This window comes from Ceratotherium simum, chromosome 33, assembly GCF_057802395.1.
Source record: "Ceratotherium simum simum isolate JZ-2026a chromosome 33, ASM5780239v1, whole genome shotgun sequence".
In the NCBI taxonomy this organism is placed as follows: Eukaryota; Metazoa; Chordata; class Mammalia; order Perissodactyla; family Rhinocerotidae; genus Ceratotherium; species Ceratotherium simum.
In genome coordinates, this window is record NC_141932.1 from 23,277,020 (window position 1) to 23,302,792 (window position 25,773).

General features: G+C 59.5%; 3 protein-coding genes across 5 annotated transcripts; 1 reads left to right on the forward strand and 2 right to left on the reverse strand.

Moving 5' to 3' along the window:
• Positions 1 to 1,320: 1,320 nt before the first annotated feature.
• Positions 1,321 to 13,137, reverse strand: SPRED3 (sprouty related EVH1 domain containing 3). Of its 2 annotated transcripts, XM_087421801.1 has the most exons (6): positions 12,941 to 13,137; positions 9,202 to 9,289; positions 7,819 to 7,987; positions 7,645 to 7,721; positions 5,488 to 5,631; positions 1,321 to 4,735 (listed from the first exon to the last, which is right to left on the reverse strand). In XM_087421801.1, exons 2-6 carry the CDS (start codon positions 9,283 to 9,285, stop codon positions 4,070 to 4,072), a joined length of 1,140 nt encoding a protein of 379 aa, XP_087277927.1. In that variant the 5' UTR covers positions 9,286 to 9,289; positions 12,941 to 13,137; the 3' UTR covers positions 1,321 to 4,069. The 2 variants fall into 2 exon arrangements, with proteins under 2 accessions (XP_087277927.1, XP_087277928.1); XM_087421802.1 differs by lacking the exon at positions 5,488 to 5,631.
• A 637-nt stretch (positions 13,138 to 13,774) lies between these two features.
• On the forward strand, positions 13,775 to 17,814 carry GGN (gametogenetin). Of its 2 annotated transcripts, XM_014796196.2 has the most exons (3): positions 13,775 to 13,999; positions 14,766 to 16,706; positions 17,596 to 17,814. In XM_014796196.2, exons 2-3 carry the CDS (start codon positions 14,785 to 14,787, stop codon positions 17,711 to 17,713), a joined length of 2,040 nt encoding a protein of 679 aa, XP_014651682.1. In that variant the 5' UTR covers positions 13,775 to 13,999; positions 14,766 to 14,784; the 3' UTR covers positions 17,714 to 17,814. The 2 variants fall into 2 exon arrangements, with proteins under 2 accessions (XP_014651682.1, XP_004441541.2); XM_004441484.3 differs by lacking the exon at positions 13,775 to 13,999 and having other exon boundaries at positions 14,352 to 16,706.
• Positions 17,815 to 18,645: 831 nt separating this feature from the next.
• PSMD8 (proteasome 26S subunit, non-ATPase 8) lies at positions 18,646 to 25,446 on the reverse strand. The gene is made up of 7 exons (XM_004441483.3): positions 25,098 to 25,446; positions 24,035 to 24,107; positions 23,814 to 23,916; positions 22,175 to 22,340; positions 21,119 to 21,219; positions 19,600 to 19,711; positions 18,646 to 18,871 (listed from the first exon to the last, which is right to left on the reverse strand). Exons 1-7 carry the CDS (start codon positions 25,443 to 25,445, stop codon positions 18,734 to 18,736), a joined length of 1,041 nt encoding a protein of 346 aa, XP_004441540.1. The 5' UTR covers position 25,446; the 3' UTR covers positions 18,646 to 18,733.
• Between the last annotated feature and the right edge of the window lie 327 nt (positions 25,447 to 25,773).

A 25,773-nucleotide genomic window follows, 5' to 3' on the forward strand; every position in this document is an offset into this window, starting at 1 on the left:
AGAAAACTGAGGTTCAGAGTGGATAAGTCACAGAATGAATGCGTGGTAGGGCCAGGACGCAAATCCCGATCTAATTCCAAAGTCCATGCTTTTAATCACTTAACCTGTTACTACTGTTATCACTGCTACTGTTTTTGTTGCTGTTAAAATTATTGTTCCAGATCTAATCTCTTCCCGACTCTGTCCTGGTCTCCAGTAATTCCTAGATAATTCTGCTGCGAGTGGGACCGGGCTGGGCATTGAGCCTCAGGGAAGGACAAAGGTCAGAACTTCCTCGATGGCAGAGCCTGCCCTTAACCTGGTTCCTCTATAGCCCTGCCTACCCCAAGGCCGGGTACTGGGGGGCCATTTGTTGACCTTAATAAAACATTAAAAATGTCTGAGGCCAAAACCTCGGAGTCGTAACCTTGGCTCCTCTCTTTATATCAAACCCCATATCTACATTTGTGGGCTCTACTTTCAAAATAGATCCAGTATCTGCCTCTACTGCTCTCACGCCGGTCCTGTGCACCATTGTCTCGCCCAGACCATCACAGCAGCCTCCTCTCTGTCTCCCTGCACCCTGTCCCCCGTGTCTGTTCCCCACTGGCAGCTGGAGGGAACCTGTGAACCCCCGAGTCAGGTCACATCCCTCCCATGCTTGGAGCCTTCCTGTAGCTCCATCACTCAGGGTGAACACCAAAATCCATGCAATGACTTGCAAGGCCCCCCAGATCTGCCGTCACCTCTCTGCCTCATCTCCTAAGTACCCTCCTCCATGCTTCCTCCCCTGCAGAAGCTCAAGCTCCCTTGATGTCCCCCAGACTTACCAGGGCCCCTCCCTCAGGGCCTTGCCCTGACTCTTTGCTTTTCCTGAATACTCTTCCTGCGGACACCCACAGGACTCCCTCAGCTCCTCGTGGAGGCCTCCCTGACCGGTCTCCAATTGCCTGGACCCCCATCTCCACTTTATTTTTTCTTTATAGTATGTGTCATTTCTAACATGTTATTCATTTGCTTATTGTCTCCTTCACTATTAGGTTCATAAGGTCCTGTGGGAAAGGATTTTTGTCTGTTCTTCACTGCTTTATCCCCGGTGCCTAGAGCAGGGCTGTTCAATAAATGCGCTTTTGAGTGACTGCATAAAACTCAGCTGGAGGGTCTGCTTGGGACTAAAGGATGAGGAAGAGAATGTTGCGGGGAGCCTGGTTTGGCGGTTCAGGAAGATGAGTGGCCAGGGGCGCATGGATGCAAATAAAGAAGACAGGCTGAGAGTTTGTCACAGACACTTCTTGGAGCGGATATCTCATGCCCCCTCCCCCAACGACAAGGCTGGGTCTTTGCCCCCATCCTCCCCCACCACTTCAGCCTGCACTGACATAACGATATTGAGGTCACAGCCTGGCTTGGAATCAAGATCAGGAAGATAAATATTGGGGTGCCTCCCCCAGTCTGGGGGCCAAGCATCCAATCCGGGGGGGCAAGCAGCTGGGCAATTGGGCCTGGGGGCTCCAGGGTCTGAGGTCTTCCTGGATCCCAGGGTCGGCCCTCCACGCACCCCTGATGTGGGGGTGATGAAGGGTAATCATGGATCAGAGGTGGGTATCAGCAGGGAGCAGGACTGGGAGCCCTGGGAGAGGCGGTGCTGGGAGGGGGGGCGGGGAACCTTCCCCCAGCCCCCACCGCTTCATCCGAAGATCCCACAGCACCGTACAGCACTCTGGTCCCCTGTCCCACCCCTCCCCAAAACGAGGTAGGTTAAGAATGGAGCTTCCCCCCGCCCACCACGGAAGGGAGGAGACCGAGGCACAGAGAGGGGGATGGGGACCCAGGCTGCCCCAGCCCCCAGTCCCTCCGCCCTCAGCTCTGGTGGTTCTGACAGTGATGAGAGCTGGGCAGAGTGGGGGTGGGAGGGACACCCCCCTTTTCTCTCACCCATCCCAGGGTCTGGTTGGGAGAGCTGAGTCTCACAGGTTCCGGATGTAATAAATAGTTAATAATTTAAAGGAAGTGACAGAAGGCTCTATCCCTCTGACCCCTTGACCTATCCCCTGAACCCCCACAAGGCCATCCAGTTTTCTGGGTAATGAAGAAAGATAAGTGCACATTTCCGGATGCTAGGGACCAGTTGCGGGTCCCAGGTCCACACAACATTGAGATTGCCTTGCTTCAAGACCTCGGTGCCCCCATTCAGGCCATCGGATCTGAGGTACCCTGGAGTCCCATTCCATTCAGAGGAAAGGGACTGTGGCATCACCCCTTCCCCAGAAGAGGGGTCTCAGAGGGCCTTGAAACAGGCTTTCAAATGCTCCCAAGCAACCCTCAACTCTGAGATGGAAGAGGAGGAGTGAACAGAGGGCAGGACATAAAAACCTTGGACTAGGGCGAGGGTTCCAGGTTGGGCGTGGGGCAGAATCTACAAGGTTGGGGAGAGAGTGAGAGTGTGTGTGTGTGTGTGTGTGTGTGTGTGTGTGTGTGTGTGTGTGTGTACCTAGCCCCAAGGTGCCTTTGTGCAACTTAGAAAAAAAGCACACCTCCCTCTGAGGGCAGTGTGGCCAGCAGAGTGTGGTGTGAGTTCCAGCCCCACTCACCACTTTGGCCCTGTGCCTTTGCTCAGTGAACAGCCTGCACAATCATCCATGGTTGGTTCCCAGAGATGGGAGCAGGGGAGCTCCTGGCTGGTCCTGGAATCCAGGAACATGAGCTCAGAATGGTGGGGCTTTTTCCCCTAGGGTAAAGGAGTAGTTCTGTGGGATGATGGGGGCTTGGGCTGGGGCCCCTGGGACTAGGATTCCAGAGTCTGGGACGTTGGGGTCTCAGGTCTCAAAGGGAGTACCAGGCTAGAGCCATCTGAGTCCAAAGAAATCTGGGATCTGAAGGTGCTAGGGTCCTGGGGCACCTTAGATCTGACCATTTCTGACACAGAGGGACCAAGGTCTTGTGTCAGGGGACAATTCCAGTGTTGTACAGGCTTAAGCCCTGAATTTGGGGGTCAATGGCACTTTGGGGTCATGGATCCAGTGCTCCTAAAGCACCTTGGGATCACTCAGGGGCTGGGGGCCAAGGGGACAGAGGTCTGGGTTGCCATGAACATCCCATCTTCTGGGAGTGAAGCTCCCAGCCTTTAGGGGATTGGGGATCTGTGGGTACAAAGAAGCCAAAGATTCCAGGACATTCTGGGGCTTGAAATCCAAGTCCAAGGGGGATTGGAAGAGAGCTATCTGAGGACTTGGGACCAGTGTCTTGGGCCCTGAGGTGTTGGTGGCCTTCAGTCCTACATCTGGGGGTACTAGGCACCTCAGAGTCCTATATACGAGGTCCAGAGCTCCTGGGAACACTGGCTTGCGATGGGTGGGTCTACAGAGGTCTTTGATCCCTGACTCCCAGAGCATCTTAGGAGTCTGACATGTGGATCCGGGGAGTGGGGGGCACTCTGAAACGGGTCTCCCAAGTTATTTTGGTCAGAGAACATTTGTTTGAGCATCTCCAAGGACTCAGGGCATCTTAAGAGGGTTTGGTGTCTCAGGGGTCCTGGGGCTACAAGAACACCTCAGATACAGGCACCCCAGGTTTCAGGTGAGCATTCAGGGACCATTTGGGGTAATTCTGGGCCCTGTGGTCTCAAGGTCTGGGAGTAATTGTATACAGGCAGGGTCAGATATTGGCAACTCCTGACTAATTCTGGGGCTGTAATCTGAGGGGTCGTGGTGCCAGGCATGACTGGGTTCAGGGCCCTCTCTCTCTCAGGGACCCGTGTGCTTCCCGGCCTGCCTGAGGTGTAGAGTCTGAGGTTGCCTGGAGTCTCCTCAGTCTCGGTCGGGGCGGTGTCGAGGCGGGGCAAGGGGGGTATGGGGACGCCAGAACTCAGGATGCCTGGAACCTCTTGCACAGACATCCCAATGAAGCTGGGTCTCCGGTATCTCAGTCCTAGATTTGGCGTCCAGGTTCCAGGTCTGGGGTCTCTCAATCCAAACTCAAGCTCCAAGTTCCGAGTGTGCCTAGGTTTGGGTTTTGGGTCCAAATGGAGTCCGGGGTCCTGGACCCTCTATTTTGGGTCCTCGATCCGGCTATGGGACCCACCAGGCCGTCCTCACCGCGCCGCCTCCTCGTGGCGACCCCCGCAGCCTGCGCAGCCGCATCGCGCCGCGACCCAGTGGCATGCGCGCAGGGGCGCGTAGCAGCAGAGGCAGGGCACGGCGAGGGAGAGCGCGGCCAGCGCGGCCCAGCGCGCGGCGGGGCGCGGGTGGCCTGGCTCGCAGGCGCACGGGTCCGAGAAGTCGCCCTCGGCGTCCGACAGGCAGTGGTAGAGCAAGCTCTCGGCGCACCACAGGCAGCTGAGCCGGCGCACCAGCACGCGACCCGGGTCCGGGGCCTCCGCGCAGCGGCCGCCTCGCCCATCAGCGCGGCGGCGGAAGAGCGCACGGCAGTGCACGCAGCGCGCCGCCTCCTCCGCCTCCGGGGAGGCCTTGGCCGGCGCAGGGGCCAGGCCGGGGCCCGGGGGTGGGCGAGCCGGGGGCGCTGGGGGCGCAGCCTCGGTGAGAGGGGCGGGTAGTGCCGCGGGGGGCCCCAGGGCTGCGCCCCGCAAAGCGCCGGTCTTGGCGAAGCGCACGACGCAGGTGGACAGGGCGAGGGGCGCGGGCGGCCCGGCGCTCCGGTAATCCTCATAGCCGCGGCCGCCCCAGCCCGGGCCCCCTGCTCCGCCCAGGGGCTCTGAGGGCTCCGGAATCCCCGTGAACGGTAGGAGCGGTGGGTAGCTCTGCGGGACGAAGGGACAGGAGAACAGGTTAGCGGGGTCTTTGATCCCCCACACCCCACCACAATCCATCCCAGTCTCAGAAGACCCGAGAGTCCTAAGACCGAGTCACAGGCCTCATTCATCCTAGGATCCTGAGTGTCTAAGTCTGGCTCTCAGACTTCCAGGCCCCCGGCCCGCGCCTCTCCCAGGGACAGATGAAATCTAGGGACAGACAGAAGAATCCAGCACCAAGCCCACACCTTAAGGCCCCGGTGCCCCCGGCTCCCAGTCCTGTGCTCTCTCAAGATCCAGGAGTCCCAGCCCCCAGCCCCCACTACTCTCAGATCCAGCAGTTCTGCACCCCAGCCACCTCCTCCCTCAGGACGCAGGAGTCCGGTCCCCAGGTGCCTCTTACCCCTTGGATACCGAGCCCCACCCCCTTGTGAATTAAGCAGTCTAAAGCACTCCTTCCATGAGTACCAGCAACCCCCTAACATACTTGAAGGATTCAGTGGCCAAGTCGTCCCCCAAACCCCTCTGCAATTCAGAACTTTCTGAAATCTCCAAGAGCACAGGAGACACGGGAAGCCATCACCCAACCCTCCGAGGAACCCAGGCCTCCAAGCTCCCCCGCCATGTCAGGTCAGCCATCCCCTAGGATGTGTGTGTGGTCTCTCGCCCTTCTGCGGCCTCAGCTCCCACCCGCTTCGCTTCGGGACCCCAGCGCCCGGCCCCACTGCACCCAGACTTCCGCGGGGGGTGGGAGGTTGCACCTGAGCGGAGGAGCGGCGGCGCTGGGGGGGCGTGGCCGGCCCAAAGCCAGAAGCTGACTCCACGGTGGCGATGGAGGCCGCCGCGGTGGTGGGAGGCGTCTCCTGGCGGCTGTGGCTGGAGGAGGAGTCGCTGTCCACGTGGGACTGGGGGAGATTGGCGACCTCAGAGCCGGACCTCCCCACCCGCACCCCGCACAGCCGACGCCCTCACATAGACCCCCTCCCATTTCGAGCAAGGGCTCTGCAGCGGCTCTGCCACTGACTCTGTGACCTCTGGCAAGTGAGCTCATCTCTTTGAGCCTCAGTTTCCTCGTCTGTAAAATGGGGATCCTAGTAGTGTCTATTCATAAGGATGTGGTTAGGGCCCACTGTAACGGGCACAGCAGATGCCTGAGGTGCAGGAAGAGCTGCAAGGGGTTATTATTATTATTTGACCCCCTCTTCTTATCTGCTTAGCTCACCAACCTACAGAACATCGAATCATCCTTCTCCCGTCTCAGAACCCCTCTCCCTTGGCCAGTCAGCTGCCTTCCTCCTCCCTCCCACCACCACACCTTTGCTGGGCCAGTTCCACCCACCTGGGATGGGCTCCTTCCCATCCAAACCAAGCTGTGTCCATTATAAGCTGAAACATCACTTCTGAGAACCCTCGGTTTCCTTTCTATAACTTGGGGGTCACTCCTAACTCATCCGTTTACTGTCTTCAGTAAACATCCGTTGAGCACCCACGACGTGCCAGCGCACAAAGGCCGTTGTGAGGATGTGAGATGGAGCGGGGACAGACCTCAGTGAGTGGGAATGGTCCGCGAGACTTTCATAGCTCCCACCTGCATCTCCATTACCCTGCGATGCCCACCTTTCTGCCCAGGGACCCAGTCTTGTTCGTCCAACTGTTTTCACCAAATCCCACTGTTCCCAGCAAGAGCCAACTTGCATCCAACATTATGTGCATTCATTAATTCATTCAATAAATTTATTCAATACATAATTGCTGAACATCTAGTGTATCCCAGACACTGTTTTAGGCATGGGAGATGCAGCAGGAAAGCAACAAAAGATCCTTGCCCTCCTGGAGCTGACATTCTAGCCTGGGAGAGGGACAGGAAACTGATAGATAAGAAAAGTGTCTACTGGGAAAGGAAATTATCTTAGAAGATGGGAACAAATTAGAAGAGGATAAGGAGCATTGGGAGATTGCAATTTTAAACAAGTTACTCAGGGAGGGCCTCAGGGAGAAGGTGATGTGTGTGGAAAGCCTTGAAGGAAATAAGGGAATGAGCCAGGTGGAAATTTGGGGAAGAGTGTGCCAAGAGAGAAGGACCAGCTGGTGCAAAAGCCCTGCGACAGGAATGTGCCTGCCCTTTGAGGAGGCCCCTGTGGCTGAAGCAGAGTGAGCAAGAGGGGCAGTAACAGCAGGCCAGATGGTGGGGATCTTATGCGCCACTGTAAGGATTCTGTCCCTCACCCTCTGTGAGATGGAGCCCTGCGACGGTTCTGAGTGGGAGATGACCATGAGCTGACTTCAGTGTCACTAGGACCCCTCTGGCTGTGTGTGAGGAACAGACAGGAGGACACAGGATGGGGGCAGGGGACAATCAGAAGCTGGTGAGATGGTCCAGTTGGGAGATGAGGTTGGACAGTACCAGGTGAGAGGCAGATTCTGATCATTTTGAAAGTGGAGCCAATATTTGCTGACAGAATAAATGAGGGGCACAAAAAAGGAGAGGAGTCATGGATGCCTCCAGGGTCTGCACCCTGGGTAACTAGAAGGATCGACTTGTCACTAATTTGCTCCTCCATTTACTTTCCATATTTATTCATTTTTATAGTTTATCTTTTTTTCCCTGCCTTTCCACACCAGCACAGAAGCTCCATGAGAAAGCGACTTTGTTTTGATACTGATGTCTCCCCAGTGCCTAAAACACTACGTGTGGACCGTGCTCGATAAGTATCCTTGAATGAACGTGTGAATGTGTTTGATCGTGATAGAACAGAAAAACTAGAATCACTGGGATTGAATTGACACTAAGAGTTTGGGCCCAAATTTGTGTCCCCAGCACGTGGCCTGGTGCCTGATACACAGTAGGTGCTCAAGAATGTTCGTGCAAGAGAAATACACCCCTGCCCTCCCAGCAGAGCTGCGTCCCGGAGACTCACCGTCAGAGGGCAGGGAGTCTCTGCGGTGTCCTGGGAAGGCGAGGAGGAGGAGGAGGAAGAGGAGGGGGTGAGCGAGCCTGGGGCAGGGAGAGAGGCAGAGAGTGAGTTCCCTGGGCCCCAGCTTCTCCCACCTCTCCACCCCAGCCCCCAGTGGCCACCACCTCCGACACTCACCTCGACCCAGCGCGGCCAGCGCGGCCAGCAGACTCTTCTGGAACTCATCAGCCTCTGCGGGACTCTGGAACGTCAGCCCGAACTTGCAGTCGCCAAGGCTCCAGTGATGGAAGATGGGGTTCACCTTGTTGTAAACCAAGCCTGGCCTCAGGGTACACTCCAAGGTGGTCTGAGGGGCGGGAAGGGGCCAGATCAGACCCCCCATCCAGCCATGCTGTGACTTCCCCTTAACCCCCAGCCTCTCTGCATACCCCCACTATCCTATGAACCTCATTTCTCCTAGGTGTACCCCTGAAGCCTGATCAACACCCTAATACCTCTCCCCAGTTTCATTGAACACATCTCTGATACTCCAGTATTTCTCCCAAACCCCGTGATCCCGCCATTTTCCAATATCTCCCTCTGACATTCCCAATAGGAATCTCAAAGCTTATTGACTATCTTCAAAAATTAGTTACCCCCTTCTGATAACCCAATATCCCCCCTTCTGACTCAATAGTACCCCCAAACTTTACTGAACATCTCAAAATATTATTGTTAATCCCCTTCTGATACCCCAATAATCTCCCAAAACACTACCCCAAAAGTTCTTATCAAACTCCCACAGATTTTGCCTCAGATGCTGGTCAGGACCCCCACTGTGCCCTCGGATCCTTGCCCAACATCACGGAATTCCTTCACACCATTTCCAATCCCCGACCTGGTTCCTGCTGACTCCTGCTCTGAGATGCAACCCTTCTCCCAAGCCTTTCCAGACAATCCACATCTTTCTACTACATCCCCAGCTGAAGCTTCAACTTTGTCCTTCCAAATCGTGCCAGACAGCCCAGAATATTCCTGCTGAACCCACATATAGGACTGTAAACCCTATTTGACACTTCCAGTTGGTCCCCCACCAAATGCCTCCATATACTTAGGGCAGACAGGGGCCTCGTGGTGAGCATCTCTGAGCAAGATGGAGCCACGGGAGAGTTCTGAGCAGAGGAGGGATATGATCTGAGTCAGGTGTTAGCGGGGCCCCTGTGGAACAGACTGGGGGGGGGCAGAAGCAGGGCAAGAAGACCAGTGAGGAGGCCGCTGTGACAGTCCAGCAGGTGACAGCAGTGGACGGGACCTGCTTAATACCCCAGACTCCCAACTCTTATCCACAGGGCAGAGATTCACTTCCCAACTCCTTCCCACTCCCCGGGTGGGGTCCAGGCTGGGAGAAGATCTGACCTCATCGCTGCACTCCCAGCCCCATTCCCTACTTCCCCACGCCCCACCAACCCCCACGCCCAGGTGGCTCACTTTCTGGTCCCGGAGGCGCTCCCCGTGGATGACGTAGTGCCCCTGGCAGGTCCCCCCCTCGGGCCTGGCCCCTCGGACCCGACATACGCTCACCTGGCTGAGGCCCCCGCCCCCCACAGGCAGCCAGCCCCCACTGGAGTCATCTCGGGCCATCACCACGGCTCGGACCCGAACCATGTACCTGGAGGAGGTGGGGGGACAGGGACGACATGGTCAGTGAGCTCCAATCCTGCTTGCCCATTCAGTGTCCCCCAACCCTCACCTGCCCTCTTCACCGCTCACATCTGGATCCACAGCACCCTCGGCAATCGATACTTTACCTTCCATCCCCACCTTCTCCCCATCCACACCTTCTCCGCAGTGCTCATCTTCTCCCCCATGCCCACCTTTTCCCCAATGCCCACCTTCTGCCCCCTCCACACTCTGCCCCAATGCCCACCTTCTCCCCCATGCCCACCTTCTGCCCGATGCCCACCCTCTCCCCCATCCACACCTCCCCATCCCCACCTTCTCCCCCATGCCCACCTTCTCCCCATGCCCACCTTCTCCCCCATCCACACCTTCTCCCCATCCACACCTTCTCCCCCATGCCCACCTTCTCCCCATGCCCACCTTCTCCCCCATGCCCACCTTCTCCCCCATCCACACCTTCTCCCCATGCCCATCTTCTCCCCCATCCACACCTTCTCCCCCATGCCCACCTTCTCCCCCATCCACACCTTCTCCCCATGCCCACCTTCTCCCCAATCCCTACCTTCTCCCCATGCCTATCTTCTCCCCCATTCACACCTCCTCTCCTATGCCCATCTTCTCCCCCATGCCCACCTTCTCCCCCATGCCCACCTTCTCCCCATCCACACCTTCTCCCCATGCCCACCTTCTCCCCCATCCACACCTTCTCTCCTATGCCCACCTTCTCCCCCATCCCCACCTTCTTGCCCATGCCCACCTTCTCCCCGATGCCCACCTTCTCCCCGATGCCCACCTTCTGCCCCATCCCCACCTTCTCCCCGATCCACCCCTCTCCCCATCCACCCCTCTCCCCATCCACACCTTCTGCCCGATGCCCACCTCTCCCCCATCCACACACACCCTCTCCTCGATGCCCACCTTCTGCCCCATCCCCACCTTCTCCCCAATCCACTCCTCTCCCCATCCCCACCTTCTCCCCATCCACACCTTCTTGCCCATCCATGCCTCCCCACGCCCACCTTCTCCCCATGCCCACCTTCTCCCCAATGCCCACCTTTTCCCCGATCCACACCTTCTCCCCCATCCACACCTTCTCCCACATCCACACCTTCTGCCCCATCCCCACCTTCTCCTGCATTCACACCTTCTCCCCGATGCCAACCTTCTCCCCCATCCCCACCCTCTCCTCGATGCCCACCTTCTGCCCCATCCCCACCTTCTCCCGATCCACCCCTCTCCCCCATGCACACCTTCTCCCCGATGCCCACCTTCTGCCCGATGCCCACCTCTCCCCATCCACACACACCCTCTCCTCGATGCCCACCTTCTGCCCCATCCCCACCTTCTCCCCAATCCACTCCTCTCCCCATCCCCACCTTCTCCCCATCCACACCTTCTTGCCCATCCATGCCTCCCCCACGCCCACCTTCTCCCCATGCCCACCTTCTCCCCAATGCCCACCTTTTCCCCGATCCACACCTTCTCCCCATCCACACCTTCTCCCACATCCACACCTTCTGCCCCATCCCCACCTTCTCCTGCATTCACACCTTCTCCCGATGCCAACCTTTCTCCCCCATCCCCACCCTCTCCTCGATGCCCACCTTCTGCCCCATCCCCACCTTCTCCCGATCCACCCCTCTCCCCCATGCCCACCTTCTCCCCGATGCCCACCTTCTCCCCCATCCACACCTTCTGCCCCATCCACACCTTCTCCCGCATTCACACCTTCTCCCCGATCCACACCTTCTCCCCATCCACACCTTCTCCCCATTTACACTTTCTCTCCCATCCACACCTTCTCCCTCATCTACACCTTCTCGCCCATCTACACCTTCTCCCTCATCTACACCTTCTCTCCCATCCCCACTTTCTCCCCATCTACACTTTCTCTCCCATCCACACCTTCTCCCCATCCACACCTTCTCGCCCATCTACACCTTCTCCCCATCTACACCTTCTCCCCATCTACACTTTCTCTCCCATCCCCACCTTCTCTCTCATCTACACCTCCTCTCCCATCCACACTTTCTCCCTCATCTACACCTTCTCCCTCATGCCCACCTTCTCCCCATCCACTCCTTCTCCCCATCTATGCCTTCTCCCCATCTACACCTTCTCCCCCATCTACACCTTCTCCCTCATCTACACCTTCTCTCCCATCCACACCTTCTCCCCCATCCACACCTTCTCCCGATCTACACCTTCTCCCTCATCTACACCTTCTCCCTCATCTACACCTTCTCTCCCATCCACTCCTTCTCCCCCATCTACACCTTCTCCCTCATGCCCACCTTCTCCCCATGCCCACATTCTTCTAGCATGGCTTCTTTCTTCCTTACGCCATCTCTTTTCTCCCATGCCTACCTTCTTCTCCATATCTACCTTTTCTCTTCATACCCACCTTTCCTTCCTTTCCCCATCCTTCCCGTCCCCGCTCCCATAGCCTCGGTTTTCCACTTCCCTTCCCCCTCCTGTTCATCCCCTATCAACCCTGTCGCCTTCTTCTCCCTCAGCACATACCCACAGCCCCACCCATGGTTCCCCCTCACAGCTGGGTGCCTGCGCATATGTATTTTCTTAGAGCCCATCAGCTCAGCTCCAGTCCTCCCTACACTGCCTCCGCACCTGGCTGCCCAGGCCACTGGCTGGGTGAGAAACCCAGGCTCTCTTCCCCCCACCCCTTCCCGGATTTATGAATGAGACCGGATGCAAAGCTCACTGAGTCACCGAGCAACGGGAGATGGGCAAGGAGCAGGGAGAGAACCAGAAATGGCAGAGAGAGGCCGAAAGGGAGATGGAGGCAGAAGAAGCCAGAAACGGGAGACCCAGACACATCCAGAGAGCATTTCATTCACAAAAATCAAGCCTGCTCCCTCAGGCCTCAGCCGAGGGAAGGCAAGGGGGAGAGATTGACGGAAGGAGGGGTGCTGATCCCTCCTCCTCTCCCTCCCCGCCCCAGCATCCTTCAGAACCATCTTACCCCGCCCCCCAGCTTAGGGGACGTAGCCCTCCGCCCAGTAATTGGGATTAGCGTCCAGCCAGCCCCTCACTACCACCTAGCGCAGGGACCCTGGCGTCCCAGCCTTAGGGACCCAGGCAACGAGCTCTAGCCCCTTCCCCCACCTGCAGGCTGCCGGGTTTCCCCGGCCCTTGGGGAGGGGAAGGGGCGGCCGCAGCGCCCCCAGCCCCCTTTTCTCAATGGGATGGGATTTTTGTGAATGAGCAGTCACGTGATGCTGCTTCCTTTGTCCGCCCGCCTCCGCCGACAACAGGTGAAGCCGAGAAAGAGGGCAGGGGTCCCCGCAGGGCCTAGTTGGGATGGGACGCCGGGATTTCTGGGTGCCCTACGCTCCCCACACATGTTTCCCGGGGAGAGTGATCCCCAGAGTTCTTCATTGGTGGGGGTCCAGTACGGAAATTTATGAATGGGTCGTCCTCGGAGGAAGTCCAGGCCCCCCAAATGGAGACTGGTACCCCAAATGGCTGCCGCGCAGTTTAGGGGCCCCCACCCCCTTGTCCTTCCAGCCAGGGTCTGGGGGGCGCCCCGGTGGGCAGGAGGCGCAGCGCGGTCCTGGCCGCCCCCTCACCGTGACAGGCGGTCGGTCAGCCCCCGCCCCCTCGCCCCCTCGGCACCTGCCTGGGAGGCTCCGGCCGGGCTCCGAGCGGCGGCGACGTGGCCTCCTCCTCCTCCTCCTGTCGCTCCGGCTCCCTCGCTGGCTCCGGCGGCGCTAGAGACGGGCACCGGGAGCCGGGGCGAGGGGGGAGGGAGGGGGAACCTGGAAGACGGGTGGGGGGGAGGGGGCGGCTTGGGGGAGGGGTGAGCGCAGGGCGGGCGCACTTGCCCGCTGGGTCCTAGAGCCCGGCACTGGCTCCAGCCCCCCAGCCCCCATTTTCTCAGGGTCCAGAGAGGACCCCCTACTTTCCCACCCATCTGCGCCATTGGTTCCTGAGGATGTGGGGAAGGGGTCGGGGACAGGGCCTGGTCTCAAGGTTCTAACGCGGCGAGGGTCCACGCCTAGGGTTCTCAATGGGAGGGGCTGGGCGCCCGGCAGGGTTCGAAAAGGGGTGGGGCGAGGAGGAAGCATCGCCAGGGGGCGGGGTCGGAGGACCTGGGAAGGAGAGGGTGAGGACGCCGAAGGCGCGGACCCGCGCGTGCGTCATGGAGGGGCGGGTCCGCGTGGACGGGCCTTCTGGGCGGGCCCGAGGGAGGAGAGGGTCCTGGGAAGAGATGTTGCGGGGTCCTAAAAGGGCGAAGTTTAGAAGTAAATTGTCGTAGGGGCGGGGCGCATGAAAGACCCCAAGAGGGTGGAGCTACGTAGCCTTGTTCGTAATGGGCGGAGCTTCGGGGGAAGAACGAACGAAGAGGGGCGGAGCATTGTAAAGGGGCGGAGCCAAGGAGAACGTTCTAAAGGGGTGGGACTAGGGCTCCAGGCCTGGGGGCGGGGAAGAAGACGTCGGTGTAGTATTTCAAAGGGAGATCCAGGTTCGTAGTGGGCCGGACTCAAGCCGGCTCACAGGAGGGCGGGGCCTCGAGCCCAGGGGCGGGGCCTAGATCTCGGGGTCCGCCCTCGCTGGCTCGCCCACCTGTCTTCACCCGCACCCCCGTTCTTTTCGGTTATTTTCTGCTACGGCCGTTCCCCGCCCTGCCCTGGGCCCAGGGGGCCGCCGTCTGATCTTCGGTCGGCTGGAGGAGTCGGTGAGTGGGACCGTCTGGGCCAAGGCGGGGCTGGGGCGGAGCTTGGGGAGGGAGGTGGGGTCCGAGCGTTGAGGCCTGCGGCTAGACCCGGAGCGGGAGTTTAGGAGCGAGGCCTGAGGATCTGCCTCTTTCCGGAGGGCTGGACCTCACCCAAGTGATGGACAGAGAGAGAAGGACTGGAGGGTTATTGGTGAGGACTGAGGGGTTAGCAGGACAAGAATACCGGGTATGACTTAGGCGGAGGCGGGGCCAGACCTGGCGGGGTGGTCGATGAGGCCCGATTCCCTGACAACGGGGGCGGGACCAGGGGCGGGGGCGGGGCCTGGGCCTCCGGAGCCGGGTTAAAGTGCAGGGAGAGAAGCTTGAACTCCTTGTAGGCCGTATAGGCTACTGAGTACCACCATCATGAGTGATGTGGCCTGCGTGACTGACAGGGAAGCAGGCAAGACTTGTGTCTTGGAGACTGAGGGCGTGACGCAAGTGTAGGGATGTGATCTGAGGGACCAGCCAGGGGGACAGAGACCGAACCTTAGTACACTAAGATGATGGGGCCTAAGTGTCTGAACAGCAGCTGTGTGGGGCCACGGTGATGGAGGCGTGAGTGGGGAGAGTCGGGCAACAGGAATGCAGCTAGAGACTATTGCCTGAGTGGATCTTGGAAGACAGGGGCGGGGCCCGTGCGGATGGGTAGGACCAAGTACAGCCAGCTTCGTGGGGGTCCCCACATACCTGGCAGACTGACTGGCGGAAGTTTTTCTGACTACAGTCCCCGACCTCCGTCAGAAATGGGGAACGTGCAGTCGGAGCCGTCCGCAGGCGGGGGCTCCCGAAAAGAGCAGGCCTCAGACCGCTCCTCCCACTCCCGCCGGACGTCCCTGGAGGAGCCCGAGGTCACCCCCTCCTCCCCGGCCATGCGCCTGGCTCGCGGGCTGGGCGTCTGGTTCCCCGGCAGCTCCGCGCCCCCGGGACTCCTGGTGCCCCCGGAGCCCCAGGCCTCACCCTCAACCCTGCCCCTGACCTTAGAACTGCCCTCGCCAGTGACGCCCCCTTCTCAGGAGGCGGCTGCGGCCGCGGTCTCCACACCACCCTCGCCCCCCGTGGGGAGCCTGATGCCCGCGCCGTCTAAGTGGCGAAAACCCGCGGGCACTCCGGTGCCCCGAATGCGCAGTCTGCTGGAGGTGACCCATCGCGGCCAGGGCGACCCTCCGAATCTGCGCCCGCTGCCGCCGCCGCCCCGGCAACTAACAGAAGAGAACCGCAACTCTGTCCCGAGGGCCCCAACCCCGATTCCGCCGCCCGTGGAGCCGTGGAAGCCGCCGCCACCGCCACCTTCCGACTGGCAGCTCCCGGAGCGCAGAATCGCCCCCGCTCTGGCCACACCCGCCGCCGCCCCTGCAGAAAGCCAGGCGGGGCACGGCAGCGAAGGCCAGACGGCCGGCGGGGCCCGCGGAGGGGCGGCTCCCCAGGCCGGCGAGGGCGAAATGGCCCGGCCTGCGGCCGCCGAGCCCGGCCTGAGCCTGCTGTGTAAAGTCACCTTCAAGCTGGGACCCCCTCTGCCCCCTGCGGCAGCGTCGAGTCCCTCAGCGACCAAAGCCTCGCCCGGGGGCGGCGGAGGCGGAAGACACTTCTCCGCCACCTCGGGCGCCATCTCTTACGCCGAGGTCCTAAAGCAGGGGCGCCTGGCTCCTGGGGCCGCTCGCCCCTCGGGAGAGGTCCCTCGGGGGACTCAGGAAGCAAAGGGCGGTGATGGAGACGGCGAGGGGTGTTCTGGACGCCCCTCGGCGCCTGCGTCCCACGCCGGGACCCTTCCGCCACCACCCTACACCACCTTCCCAGGCTCGAAGCCCAAATTTGACTGGGTGAGCCCTCCCGAGGACCCTGAACGCCACTTCCGCTTTAACGGAGCCAGCGGAGGCGTCGGGTCGCCCCGACGGCGCGCGGCCGCGCTCCCAGGTCCCTGGGGCTCCCCGCCGCCTCTGCCAGGGCAGATGCACCCCGCTCCCGGGCCCCGGAGGCCCGCACCCGCCCTGCTGGCGCCGCCTATGTTTATCTTCCCGGCGCCCACCAATGGCAAGCCCGTGCGCCCCGGGCCTCCGGGCCCGCAGGAGTCGCAGCCGCCGCCACCGCCGCCGCCCAAGGCACCGCCCACGCCACCTCCCGCCCCGCCATCCACACCTCAGCCACCGCCCACACCGCAGCCGCCCGTGCTCCAGCCGACGCCGCTGCCCGCGGCGCTCCCGCCCAACCCAGGCCCGGGCCACTTGGAGTCGGCCCTGGCTCCCGCCCCGTCTCCCGCTGTGCCCCTCGCCGTGGCTGCCGAGCAGGCCCCAGCCCGGGCCTCGGACCCAGCCCCACCTCCGGCTGGGGCCCCATCCCCGGCTCCAGCTCCAACTACGGCCGAGCCATCACCGCCCGCGCCCGCGCCCATCAAGGCCCGCACGCGCAGGAACAAGGGTTCCCGCGCAGCCCGGGGCGCGACCCGCGAGAACGGCGCGCCTGGAGATGGTCCTCGCGAACAGACCGCGGCTACCGTGACTGACAGCGGCGCTGCAGGGAGTGGTGGCGGCGGGGCTCCTCCGGCGGGGACGGCTAACACGGGCGCTGCGCGCCACTGGCCGCCCTTCCAGGTGCTTAACTCTTGTCCCTGCAAGTGTTACTGCCGCCACCAGCCGCGCCATCGTCGCCTGCCACGCAACGTGTCTGCCTGGTGAGGGGAGGTCGGGAAGCAGGGAGGGGAGGGCCTCCAGGAATAACCCTAGGAGTGGGAACCCGACTCTCCCGGGTAGACTCCCATTCAGCCCTTTGGGGTTCGGACCCCAGCTGACCCTTGACCCTCCCCGAACCCAGCTGAGCTCCAATCCTTCAGGACCAAGAGGAGTCCTGACACTATACTGACCCCTGGCAGGGCCCAGCCCTTGCTATCCAGTCCGCCAAGCTGACCTTGGCCCTCCTGTTACTCGATGGAGCCATCAGGGAAGGAAGCTGGTCCCAGCTGGCCCGACCCTGTTCAGGGCCTTGACCCTGTCCCTGAGGGCACCAAGAGGGCCCATGTCCCAAGCTCTTAAGAGATGAGAGGGGAGGAGATGTCTACCGGAACCAAACCGGTATACACGCAGGGCTCCAAAGGCAGCCCCTGGCCTAGTCCCTCAGCCTGCTGACCCCTCCCTCCAGCCTCCCGGCAACTTCTCCCGACTCTGGGACCCAGGGCTCTGACCGCCAGAGGGCACTGGTGCCCCAGTTCCTGAGCTGCAGAGCCTACTCCTGGGTCCTCAGATGGCAGGGTGAGAAGGAACACAGAGCATCCTCCAGGTCCCCCCCACACACACTGAATCTCAGCATCTGGGCACCAGGGTCTGTCTGAATCACTGGGACACCCTCTGCCCTGGACCCCTTGGGGCTCAGCTAAGGCCTGGGGTGGGGGACACTGTCACCAACCCTCAGCCCCCTTTCCTACTAAGTTTAAGTGGATACAGCCCTGCCCTAGATTGCCTCTGGGATATTCAGATGCGGCCCCTTATACAGATGGGGCAAGTGAAGCCTAGAAGGGGTCAGGGCCTGGCCACACAGCAGGCCCTGCTGACTCTACCCTCCCCTAGGCTGAGCACGCCCACTAACCACCTGAGCGAGCCACCCTGGGTTGCCACCATCAAGCTGGCTGGATCCCTGGTGGCGGGGCTGGAACACTACGACCTGCAGGCTACCCACTCCAACTGAGGCCAGTCTGCGCGATGCCCTCCGCCTTCCCCTCCTTGACAATAAAAGAACATCCAGATGCCTAGCTACCGGTCAGTCACCTGCGAAGGGGTGAAGGGGTGGGGCAGGGCAGGGCAGCGGTCTCCATGAACCCACCACATCCTGGCAACATAAGGAGGCTACACGCAGAGCAGCAGTAACAGAGGTTCCGTTCATCCAGCATCCAGACTGACGGGCCAGGGGTGAGATGGTCTCATTCCCCTTAACGCCATCAGCCCCATTTCTGAGCCGATCTGGTGCCAAGCTCTGGGGTCCAGCACACATCACTGGAAAGCAGGAGTGATCATTCCCAGTTTATAGCCGAGGAAACTGACTCTGGAAAACATTCTTGAAAATCCCACACATGGCTCAGCCAGATTTGGACTCTGCCTTAAATGCCTCCTGAAGAACTTCAAGGCAGGAAACGCAGGCTGGACAGCACAGGAAGTCCTAGGTCTCTGCCCTGGCTCAGGAAGGGTGGGAACCAGCGCCAGGCTACCCAGGGCCCATGCCTTTCGTCCCACCAAGGTCTCAAACTGGCAGCCCACAGACGGGTTCTATTTCGTATGTCATTTACAAAACCAGTTTAATTCATTGCAAACATTTTTAAAAATAGGACCCTTCACCCCCTTCACTGAAAAACTCTAGTGCCTTGGCCTGGCCTTCCTGTGTGTGTCCACAGCTGGCTGCAACGGTCCCTCCCCCCAGGGCCTGGCTCTCCCGCAGGCCACAGCGCCGCCACTGGGCCCCTGCGTGGGCATCTGTATGCGAGACCTTGAGCAATGGCCACTGGACAGAGGCAGATGAGACCCAGGGTTATCTCAGACCCACGAGGGCCCCCAAACTTCCCAGTTCTTCCGAGATGAGAATGTGTCTCCCCACCATTCCACCCGGGGAGACAAGGGCCTCGGAGAGAGAATGTGAATCCACCTTTATTGGAGGGGACCCTAGACTGCCACTGCTTTAAATAATGTAAGCCCTGCCCCACCCCGAGCCCGGGACTCAGACGATCATCTCCAGCTGCCGTGCGTACTCGATGACCTGTTTGGCCAGTTCCGTGGAGGGGATGGTGGTGTCTTCTGGCTTCTGCTGCTGGCTGGCAAAGCTGTAGTAGTTGTTGAGGCCCAGGACCCACCCGCGCTGCAGGAAGGGAGGGGTGAGATGGGCGGGGTGACCACACGGGCTCCCTCCCTACCCCACAGGGCCAGCACTGACCTCTGTGGGCCCTGGCTCCCTTCCCTCACCAGCCCTACTCTGCCCGCACAACTCTAGGCGAGTGGCTTCCCCTCTCTGTGCCTCAGTTTCTCCGTGTCTGAGACAGGGACCCTCAGCATACACCTCCCGGGGTGTGCTATGAGGAGTCAGTGAATCAACGCCTCTGAAGCACTGAGAAGCGTGTTTGGCCGAGTAAACGATCACTAAATATCAGCCGTCACCATCACCCAAGTTCAGTTTCACCTCTTCCAGCCTGGTGTCAACCTCCCTCGTCACCAGGGTCACTGCACCCCCATGCATCAGCATCTCCAGGGGCACTGATCCTGCACCAACACCCCAGACCAAATGAAGCAAAGGCTTGTGGGGAAAAGCTGCAGCTCCAAGGAATTCTGACAAGGACAACAGCCAACGTGCGCTGAGCGACCCCCTCCACTCGTCCCCGGTGCTATGCTAGGCTCAGCCCACAGGTTAAATCCTAGCCTCATCCCACAGATGGGAAAACTGAAGCTCAGAGGAGTTCAGCGACTTGCCTGAGGTCACACGGCTGGATTTAAACACGGGCAGTCTTGCTCCAGTGTCCCCCAGGCCACCCCACACTGCTGTCAGGGAGGGTACCCTCAGCCCCATGGCCCCGTGCCCTGCACCCCAGCCACCTTCTTGGCGTAGTCCGTCATCTTTTTGGGTGTGTTGAAGAAGAGGATCCGGGTGGCCTCAGCGAAGAGGATTTTCTCATAGGCCTTCTCGATGCACCCAGCAATCTCATCCCTGGGGAAGATGAGGGTCTCATTACTGAGCACCAACAACCCTCCAGGCCCTGTCTCCCTGACATGTGTGAGCCCTGACCCTTCAGTTCAGCGTGATGGCTGGAACCTGCTACTTGCCCTGTTTAACCGATCGAGGCTCAGAGAGCCAGGGAGAAGCTTGACCAGAGTTGCACAGCGAGGGCCACAGCAGGGTCCACACCCAGATCTCCCGGACTCCCAGGCCCAAACTCTGAATCCTACTCGCAGCCACGAGGACTTCAGGCTGTCTGAAACCCAGCCTGGGATTCCCATGAGCGATCTCTTCACATAACACCCCTCTACAATGGTGCTGCACCCCATTTCTAGATGTGAATCCAAGGGGGTTCCTTGCACCCTTGTCAAGAGGCATCATGATCAATACTGAAAGAGCAGGGCCAGCCCCGTGGCTTAGCTGGTTAAGTGCACACGCTCCGCTACTGGCGGCCCAGGTTCAGATCCCGGGCGCGCACCCAACGCACTGCTTGTCAGGCCATGCTGTGGCAGCGTCCCATATAAAGTGGAGGAAGATGGGCATGGATGTTAGCCCAGGACCAGTCTTCCTCAGCAAAAAAAAAAAAAAAAGAGGAGGATTGGCATGGATGTTAGCTCAGGGCTGATCTTCCTCACAAAAAAAAAAAAATACTGAAAGAGCATCGAGTCACTGAAACTGGAGAAGGGGTTAGTTCTGGGGAGGATGCGTCCATTTCTGAGATATCTTATCTCTCAGGCCAAGTGGTAGGTAGGTGGGTACTCATTATATTACTCCCTGTTCATTCTGGAGAGCTGAAATACTTCATAATCAAAAACAACCTAAACCCACTAAACGACCCCTCCTCACTCCCACCACGTCTCTGGGCTCGGCTCTGCCACCCGAGGAATAGAAACCCATCTCAGTCTGGCGCTTTGCCTGAGTGAACCAGCTCTGCCACCTGGACACCCTTTTACTCCTCTAGGGACTTGTAATGTCACGCCCACCTGCCCATGTGATGTCACCGTGCACAGAGCAACCCGAGGGGCTAGTGGGACTCGATGGCCCCATTCTAAAGAAGGAGAAGCTGAGGGATCCACAGTTTAGGTGACCTGAGGCGAGGCCCCACGGCTCAGGGGCTAGAGCACCTCCAAGAGCGGCAGCACGGTCCTCATCTGCCAAGCGCCGTCCGGGCACCAAGCCCGGGATCAGGGTCTGCCGTACACCGGCACACATCAACAGCCCAGGGCGGGGAGGGCTGTCACCCACAATCTCGTGACCAGGCCCAGTTCACAGAAAAGGAGGACTGATGTGCCCGGGCTCCCCAGAGCACAGGGGGCCAGAACGGGATTCAAACTCAGGGCTGTCTGACTCCAGGGTCCGAGTTCTTCCTGAACCCCACAGGGCCTGGCCCCCACGCACCTGATCGTGTCGAGCAGGATGTCGATGAAGAAGGTATAGCTCTCGGCAGGGATGTTGCCTTTGGCCAGGAACACCTTGTTGTAGCTGCCCTCCATCAGGTACTGCAGAGGCCGCGGTGGGGAGGAAGAGAGGATGAGGAAGAGGCCTCACCCTCCTCCCAGTACCTCCGTAACCCCCACTCTGCTAGAACACCCTGTGCCATACAGTCACCCTTTCCCCATGCAGACGGGGGCACCTCCTCTTCCAGGAAGCCTTCCTTGGTTTGCACACACACAATCTAAGCCTGCTCTGGGCTGGTATCTAATTATCCCATCTAGTCTTCAATCCCAGGAGGAAGATAGAGCTGGATCTGCCCCAGGCCCATTCCTCCACACCTTTGGCCAAGCTGTGCCTCCTGCCATACCTGCCCTCCCCCTCATCCTCTCCCCACAGCCAAATCTTCTCGTGAGACTTCAGCTCCAGGAACTACTTCCTAACTTTAGTATGAAGGCTCCTCCCCAACACTGCTCACCTTGTCTCACAAACACTGTCCTCTTCGCTTACCCTCAAACACAGCGGGCGTGCTTCTGCCTTGGGACCCTGGAACTGGCTGCCCCCTCCACCTGGATCCCTCTCCCCGAGATGTCCATGTGGTTCAGTTCTTCACCCCCTTCAAGTCTTTCTCAAATTTCACCTTCCAGCAAGGCCTTCCCTGACCCCCTTATAAACGATTTCACCCCTGCCCCCGACTCTCCCCACTCCTTCCTGCTTTCTTTTCCTCCAGAGCACTTCACATCTGACAGACCACACAGGTGACCTGACCTTTTTGTTCACTGTCGGCCTCCTCACCCGAGCGCCATCCCCACAAGAGCAGGGATTTACCTGTTTTGTTCACCGTACAGTCTGAAAACCAACCGCTGTGCCTGGCACACGGCTGAGACTTAATATTTGTTGGACAAATGAGCAAATGCGTCCACGGGCTGAAAGATGGGTGGACCCGCCCACTCCTCCAGGAAACCCTCCCTGATGCTGTGCCTGCACCGCGTCCTTTAGCCAGGCCTCCCACCTCCAGCTCACCTGCTCCAGGGACACAGGGTGCTTGATGTACACGTTGGTCTGGATGTCCTTGGCAGGCAGCCGCTCCAGCTCCGTGTGGAACTCGGCCACCCGGTTCTGGGACAGCAGGAAGAGAAGGTTGAGCCCCAAGAGCTGGTGCATGTAAGCCGACTCGGGGAGCTGCTCCCTGCGGACCGGGGTGGGGAAACCAAGGTAAGGAGGGCTTGGGTTCCTACTGAGCCCCCACTCCAGGCTCCAGGGGCCCTGCTGACCGCCCCGTGCTGTCTCCTTGGAGAGGTATCACGTCCTGGGTTTTCAGAGGAAACTCAGGCCCAGAGAAGCACCAAGAAGTCACAAGTCCTACGGGCCCAAGCAAGTGACCTCACTTCAGTCAACTGACTCAGCCTCGATTTCTTTAGCTGTAAAATGGGTATCACCACAGCATCCATTTCATAGAGGTGGGTTAAATGAGTAAGAGTTAGGTGAATTAAATGACTTAACCCAGGTAAAGTGATCAGAACAGTACTTCGCCCAAATAAATACTGTACAGTCACATGCTGCATAATGATGTTTCGGTCAATGACGATCGCATATAAGATGGTGGTCCCATAAGATGAGTACCATAGAGCCTAGGTGTGCAGTGGCCTACACCACCTGGGTTTGTGTTAAGTACACTCTACGATGTCCACACAATGACAAAATCACCTAACGTCACATTTCTCAGAACGTATCCCCATCGTTAAGAGATGTGTGACTATGTAAGCGTTAGCTGTGATTATGATGTTAAGAACCATCACCCTGACTTTAAGAGAGAAACTGAGGCTTAGGGAAATGAAGACCTTTGCCCAAGACCACATAGGCAGGAAGTGGCAACATTAGTTTCAAACTCAGGTTTGTCTGACTTCTGATGTCAAATTCTTAATCATCAGTCCATGCAGGCACCACTGAGTTATAAAACCATTCAGTTTTATATTTATATATCAACACATATCCAGTGAGTCCCTGCTCTGGGCCTGGCCCCACGCTAGGCAGTGCTGGGACACAGCAGCAACCATGACCCCCTGCCTTCAGGAGGGTCACAGTCCAGTGGGAGAGACACAGCCTGGATGGCTGGATGGAGGGGGGTGAAGGGGAGGCAGAGGGGTCAGGGCCTGCATCGGAGCCAGGGGTGGGTGTGTGTGCATGTGTGTCAGAGCCTGGATGGGGGGTGGGGGAGACACGGGCAGAGGATCAGGGCTGTTACAGCATTGGAGGCCACAGGAACGAGCTTGGTCTGGAGCCTGAGAGCTATGGAGAGCCATGACAGGTTCTAAGCAGGGGATCAACATGGTGAAATTTTAGTGTCACAAAGATCCTACTGGTTGCCAAGGCGGATGAATCCAAGGGGGCAAGGCTGGGGCCAGGGCAGGTGAAAGGTGATGGTGGCCACACTCTGGAGTGGAAATGTAGTGTGGGAAGGTAGAAGGGGAGACAGAGGGGAGGCCAACAGAGCTGGGATGGTACAATCCCAGACTCAGGACCTGCAGCCTCTAGGGATGGAGCTGGGCAAAGGGGGAGTTCCCAAGTGAAGGGAGATGACCCCAGAGGCTGGAGCACCAGGGATACAAGAGCAGCCATGTAACAAGCCCCACCCCCCATCAGCGGCAGGGCCCATCCTCACTTGTAATCAAAGTAGTAGCATTTGAGCTGGGCCATGTATCGCTCGAAGGAGGGGATGTCCTTGCGCAGGATGCTCCACTGGGCCCCGATCTCCAGGATGTCACCTGTGGGTGACAGGGTGGGTTCTCAGGAAGTGACTGAGTCCCTTGCCTGACCACCACTGCTGCGATTCATGCCACCACCCCCAGTATGTAACCCGCCTCCAAGTCCAGTGACACTCACGGGCCAGAATGAGCTGCTGTTTGGTCAGTTTGGTCCCTGTGGTTGGCAGGAAGTTGAGCTCCAGCAAAACCAGCTGACGAGGAGGACAGGGAAGGAAGGAAAGAGGAGGGGATTTCAAGTACAGGTTACTTACCTCTTCTAGGCCTTGTTTTCCACCTAGGAGATGGAGCTCCTCATCATCCCTGACTCATAGTTATTCTGAGTATTAAAGGCATCAGTCCTCAGAAAGTACCCAGAACGGCCTGGGTACACTGTGAGTGCCCATTTAGGATGACCTCAGATTACAGTTACTCACAGCCTCACTGGGAAAACAGGAGACACGCTCCCTGCCTGACCCAATGGACACCAGGCGCTGGGGGACACGAGCACCTTCAGTTCTCAGCAGACCTTTCCCACACTCTGCTGGGTTGGGCCCAGCTCCACCCCCGCCCCCAAATCTACAACAGGGAGGGAGGGGCGCTGACCTCCCCCCACAGCCCAGCCCGCACACCCCCTCAGCAACTTGCTCCAGCCCACTGTGTGTGTACTGTTTCCCAAACACACTTGGTCTGAAGCACCCTGAGCCCCATTCCGGTCCTCTATGATAAGATTATTTTTCTAGGTTTAGTCCTGCGCTCATAATTTAGCTGGCCCCCCACCTAAGCCCCAAATCTCTCAGACCCCAACCTGGCCTGGTCTTAACCATCACACTCCATCATCTCAGCACCCGCCTTTCAACACCCCGTCCAGGCCTCATTCTACACTTGGTGTCGTCCAGAACCCGCCATTAGGAAAACTCCGACACCCCCAGCCTGCCACCCCAGCCAGCCAGGCCTTCAGGCCCCCAAATTTTAACCTCTCACTCGATTGTGCGGGAACCTCTGCATCATCCCACCGCGGGGCCGCACTGGTCCGCTCCGGGCCCCTCCCGCTTCGTCCCCCCTCCACGCCCGCACGTGGGCTGATCCGAATCCTTCACCCTGTTGGGTCCCCACCCCGCCCGGGTCCCGTCGGCAGCGCGGCCTCCCCGCGGCCGGAGCTCGGCTTGGTCCGGACCACTCGGGGCGCCCCCGTCCAGCCCTACCTTGAGCCGGCCCAGCTCCTCCCCGCACTTGCTCAGATTGGGGCTTTTCCGGTTCCACTCGCCCTTGAGTTGCTCGTACATGCCGGCCGCGGCCTGCAGGATCGCGCCCGAGGCCGCCGCAGGCCCCGAGTTCGAGGCCCCGTTCACCGCCGCGGCCGCCATCTTTCGTGATGCGGCAAACCGCCGGCCCGACTTACGGCAGCGCCGCCGGCCGACGCTCGCCCGGCGGAAGTGGGGCCGGGAGGCGGGGCCCAGGCCCGGGGGCGGGGCCACGGCCGCCTGCCTCCGCCCACCGCGGTTCGCGCTCAATCGCTGTCGGGGAGGCGCCCTCGGAGCTTGGCCCTTCATGAACCTGTCGGTCGGAGCTCCGCCTCTGCTGTCACTCAAGATGGTGACCGAAGTCGCCTCCTGCCCTAACTGAAAATGGGAGCGGTCGCAACGCCTCCTCGCCGCCCGCAGTCAATATGGCTGCCCTGGCTTCAGCCTGGGCGTTCGGGACGCTAAGTTTTTGTCTTGGAGGTTCCACCTTCGCGGTAGCTTCTCTAAGCCGAGAGGTGGTGGTAGTGGTTATTCCTCCCATCCTATAGACAGGCTTTGCGAGGCCAGGTAACCTTCCGAAGGACTAACAGCAGAGATTCGAAACTAGGTCTTTCTCTCCAGTCTCTCAGTACATCCT

Excerpts from the sequence above, each read along its gene's own strand:
- PSMD8 (XM_004441483.3), bottom strand. The coding sequence starts at position 25,445 with ATGAAGGGCCAAGCTCCGAGGGCGCCTCCCCGACAGCGATTGAGCGCG. Across the intron at positions 24,108-25,097 it reads AGGAGCTGGGCCGGCTCAAG|CTGGTTTTGCTGGAGCTCAA; the intron begins GTAGGGCTGGAC and ends CCTCCTCGTCAG. Across the intron at positions 22,341-23,813 it reads TGCTACTACTTTGATTACAA|GGAGCAGCTCCCCGAGTCGG; the intron begins GTGAGGATGGGC and ends CCCGGTCCGCAG.
- SPRED3 (XM_087421801.1), bottom strand. The coding sequence starts at position 9,285 with ATGGTTCGGGTCCGAGCCGTGGTGATGGCCCGAGATGACTCCAGTGGG. Across the intron at positions 7,988-9,201 it reads GGGGCGGGGGCCTCAGCCAG|ACCACCTTGGAGTGTACCCT; the intron begins GTGAGCGTATGT and ends CCCGCCCCTCAG. Across the intron at positions 5,632-7,644 it reads AGACTCCCTGCCCTCTGACG|TCCCACGTGGACAGCGACTC; the intron begins GTGAGTCTCCGG and ends AATCTCCCCCAG.
- GGN (XM_004441484.3), top strand. The coding sequence starts at position 14,683 with ATGGGTAGGACCAAGTACAGCCAGCTTCGTGGGGGTCCCCACATACCT. Across the intron at positions 16,707-17,595 it reads CCACGCAACGTGTCTGCCTG|GCTGAGCACGCCCACTAACC; the intron begins GTGAGGGGAGGT and ends ACCCTCCCCTAG.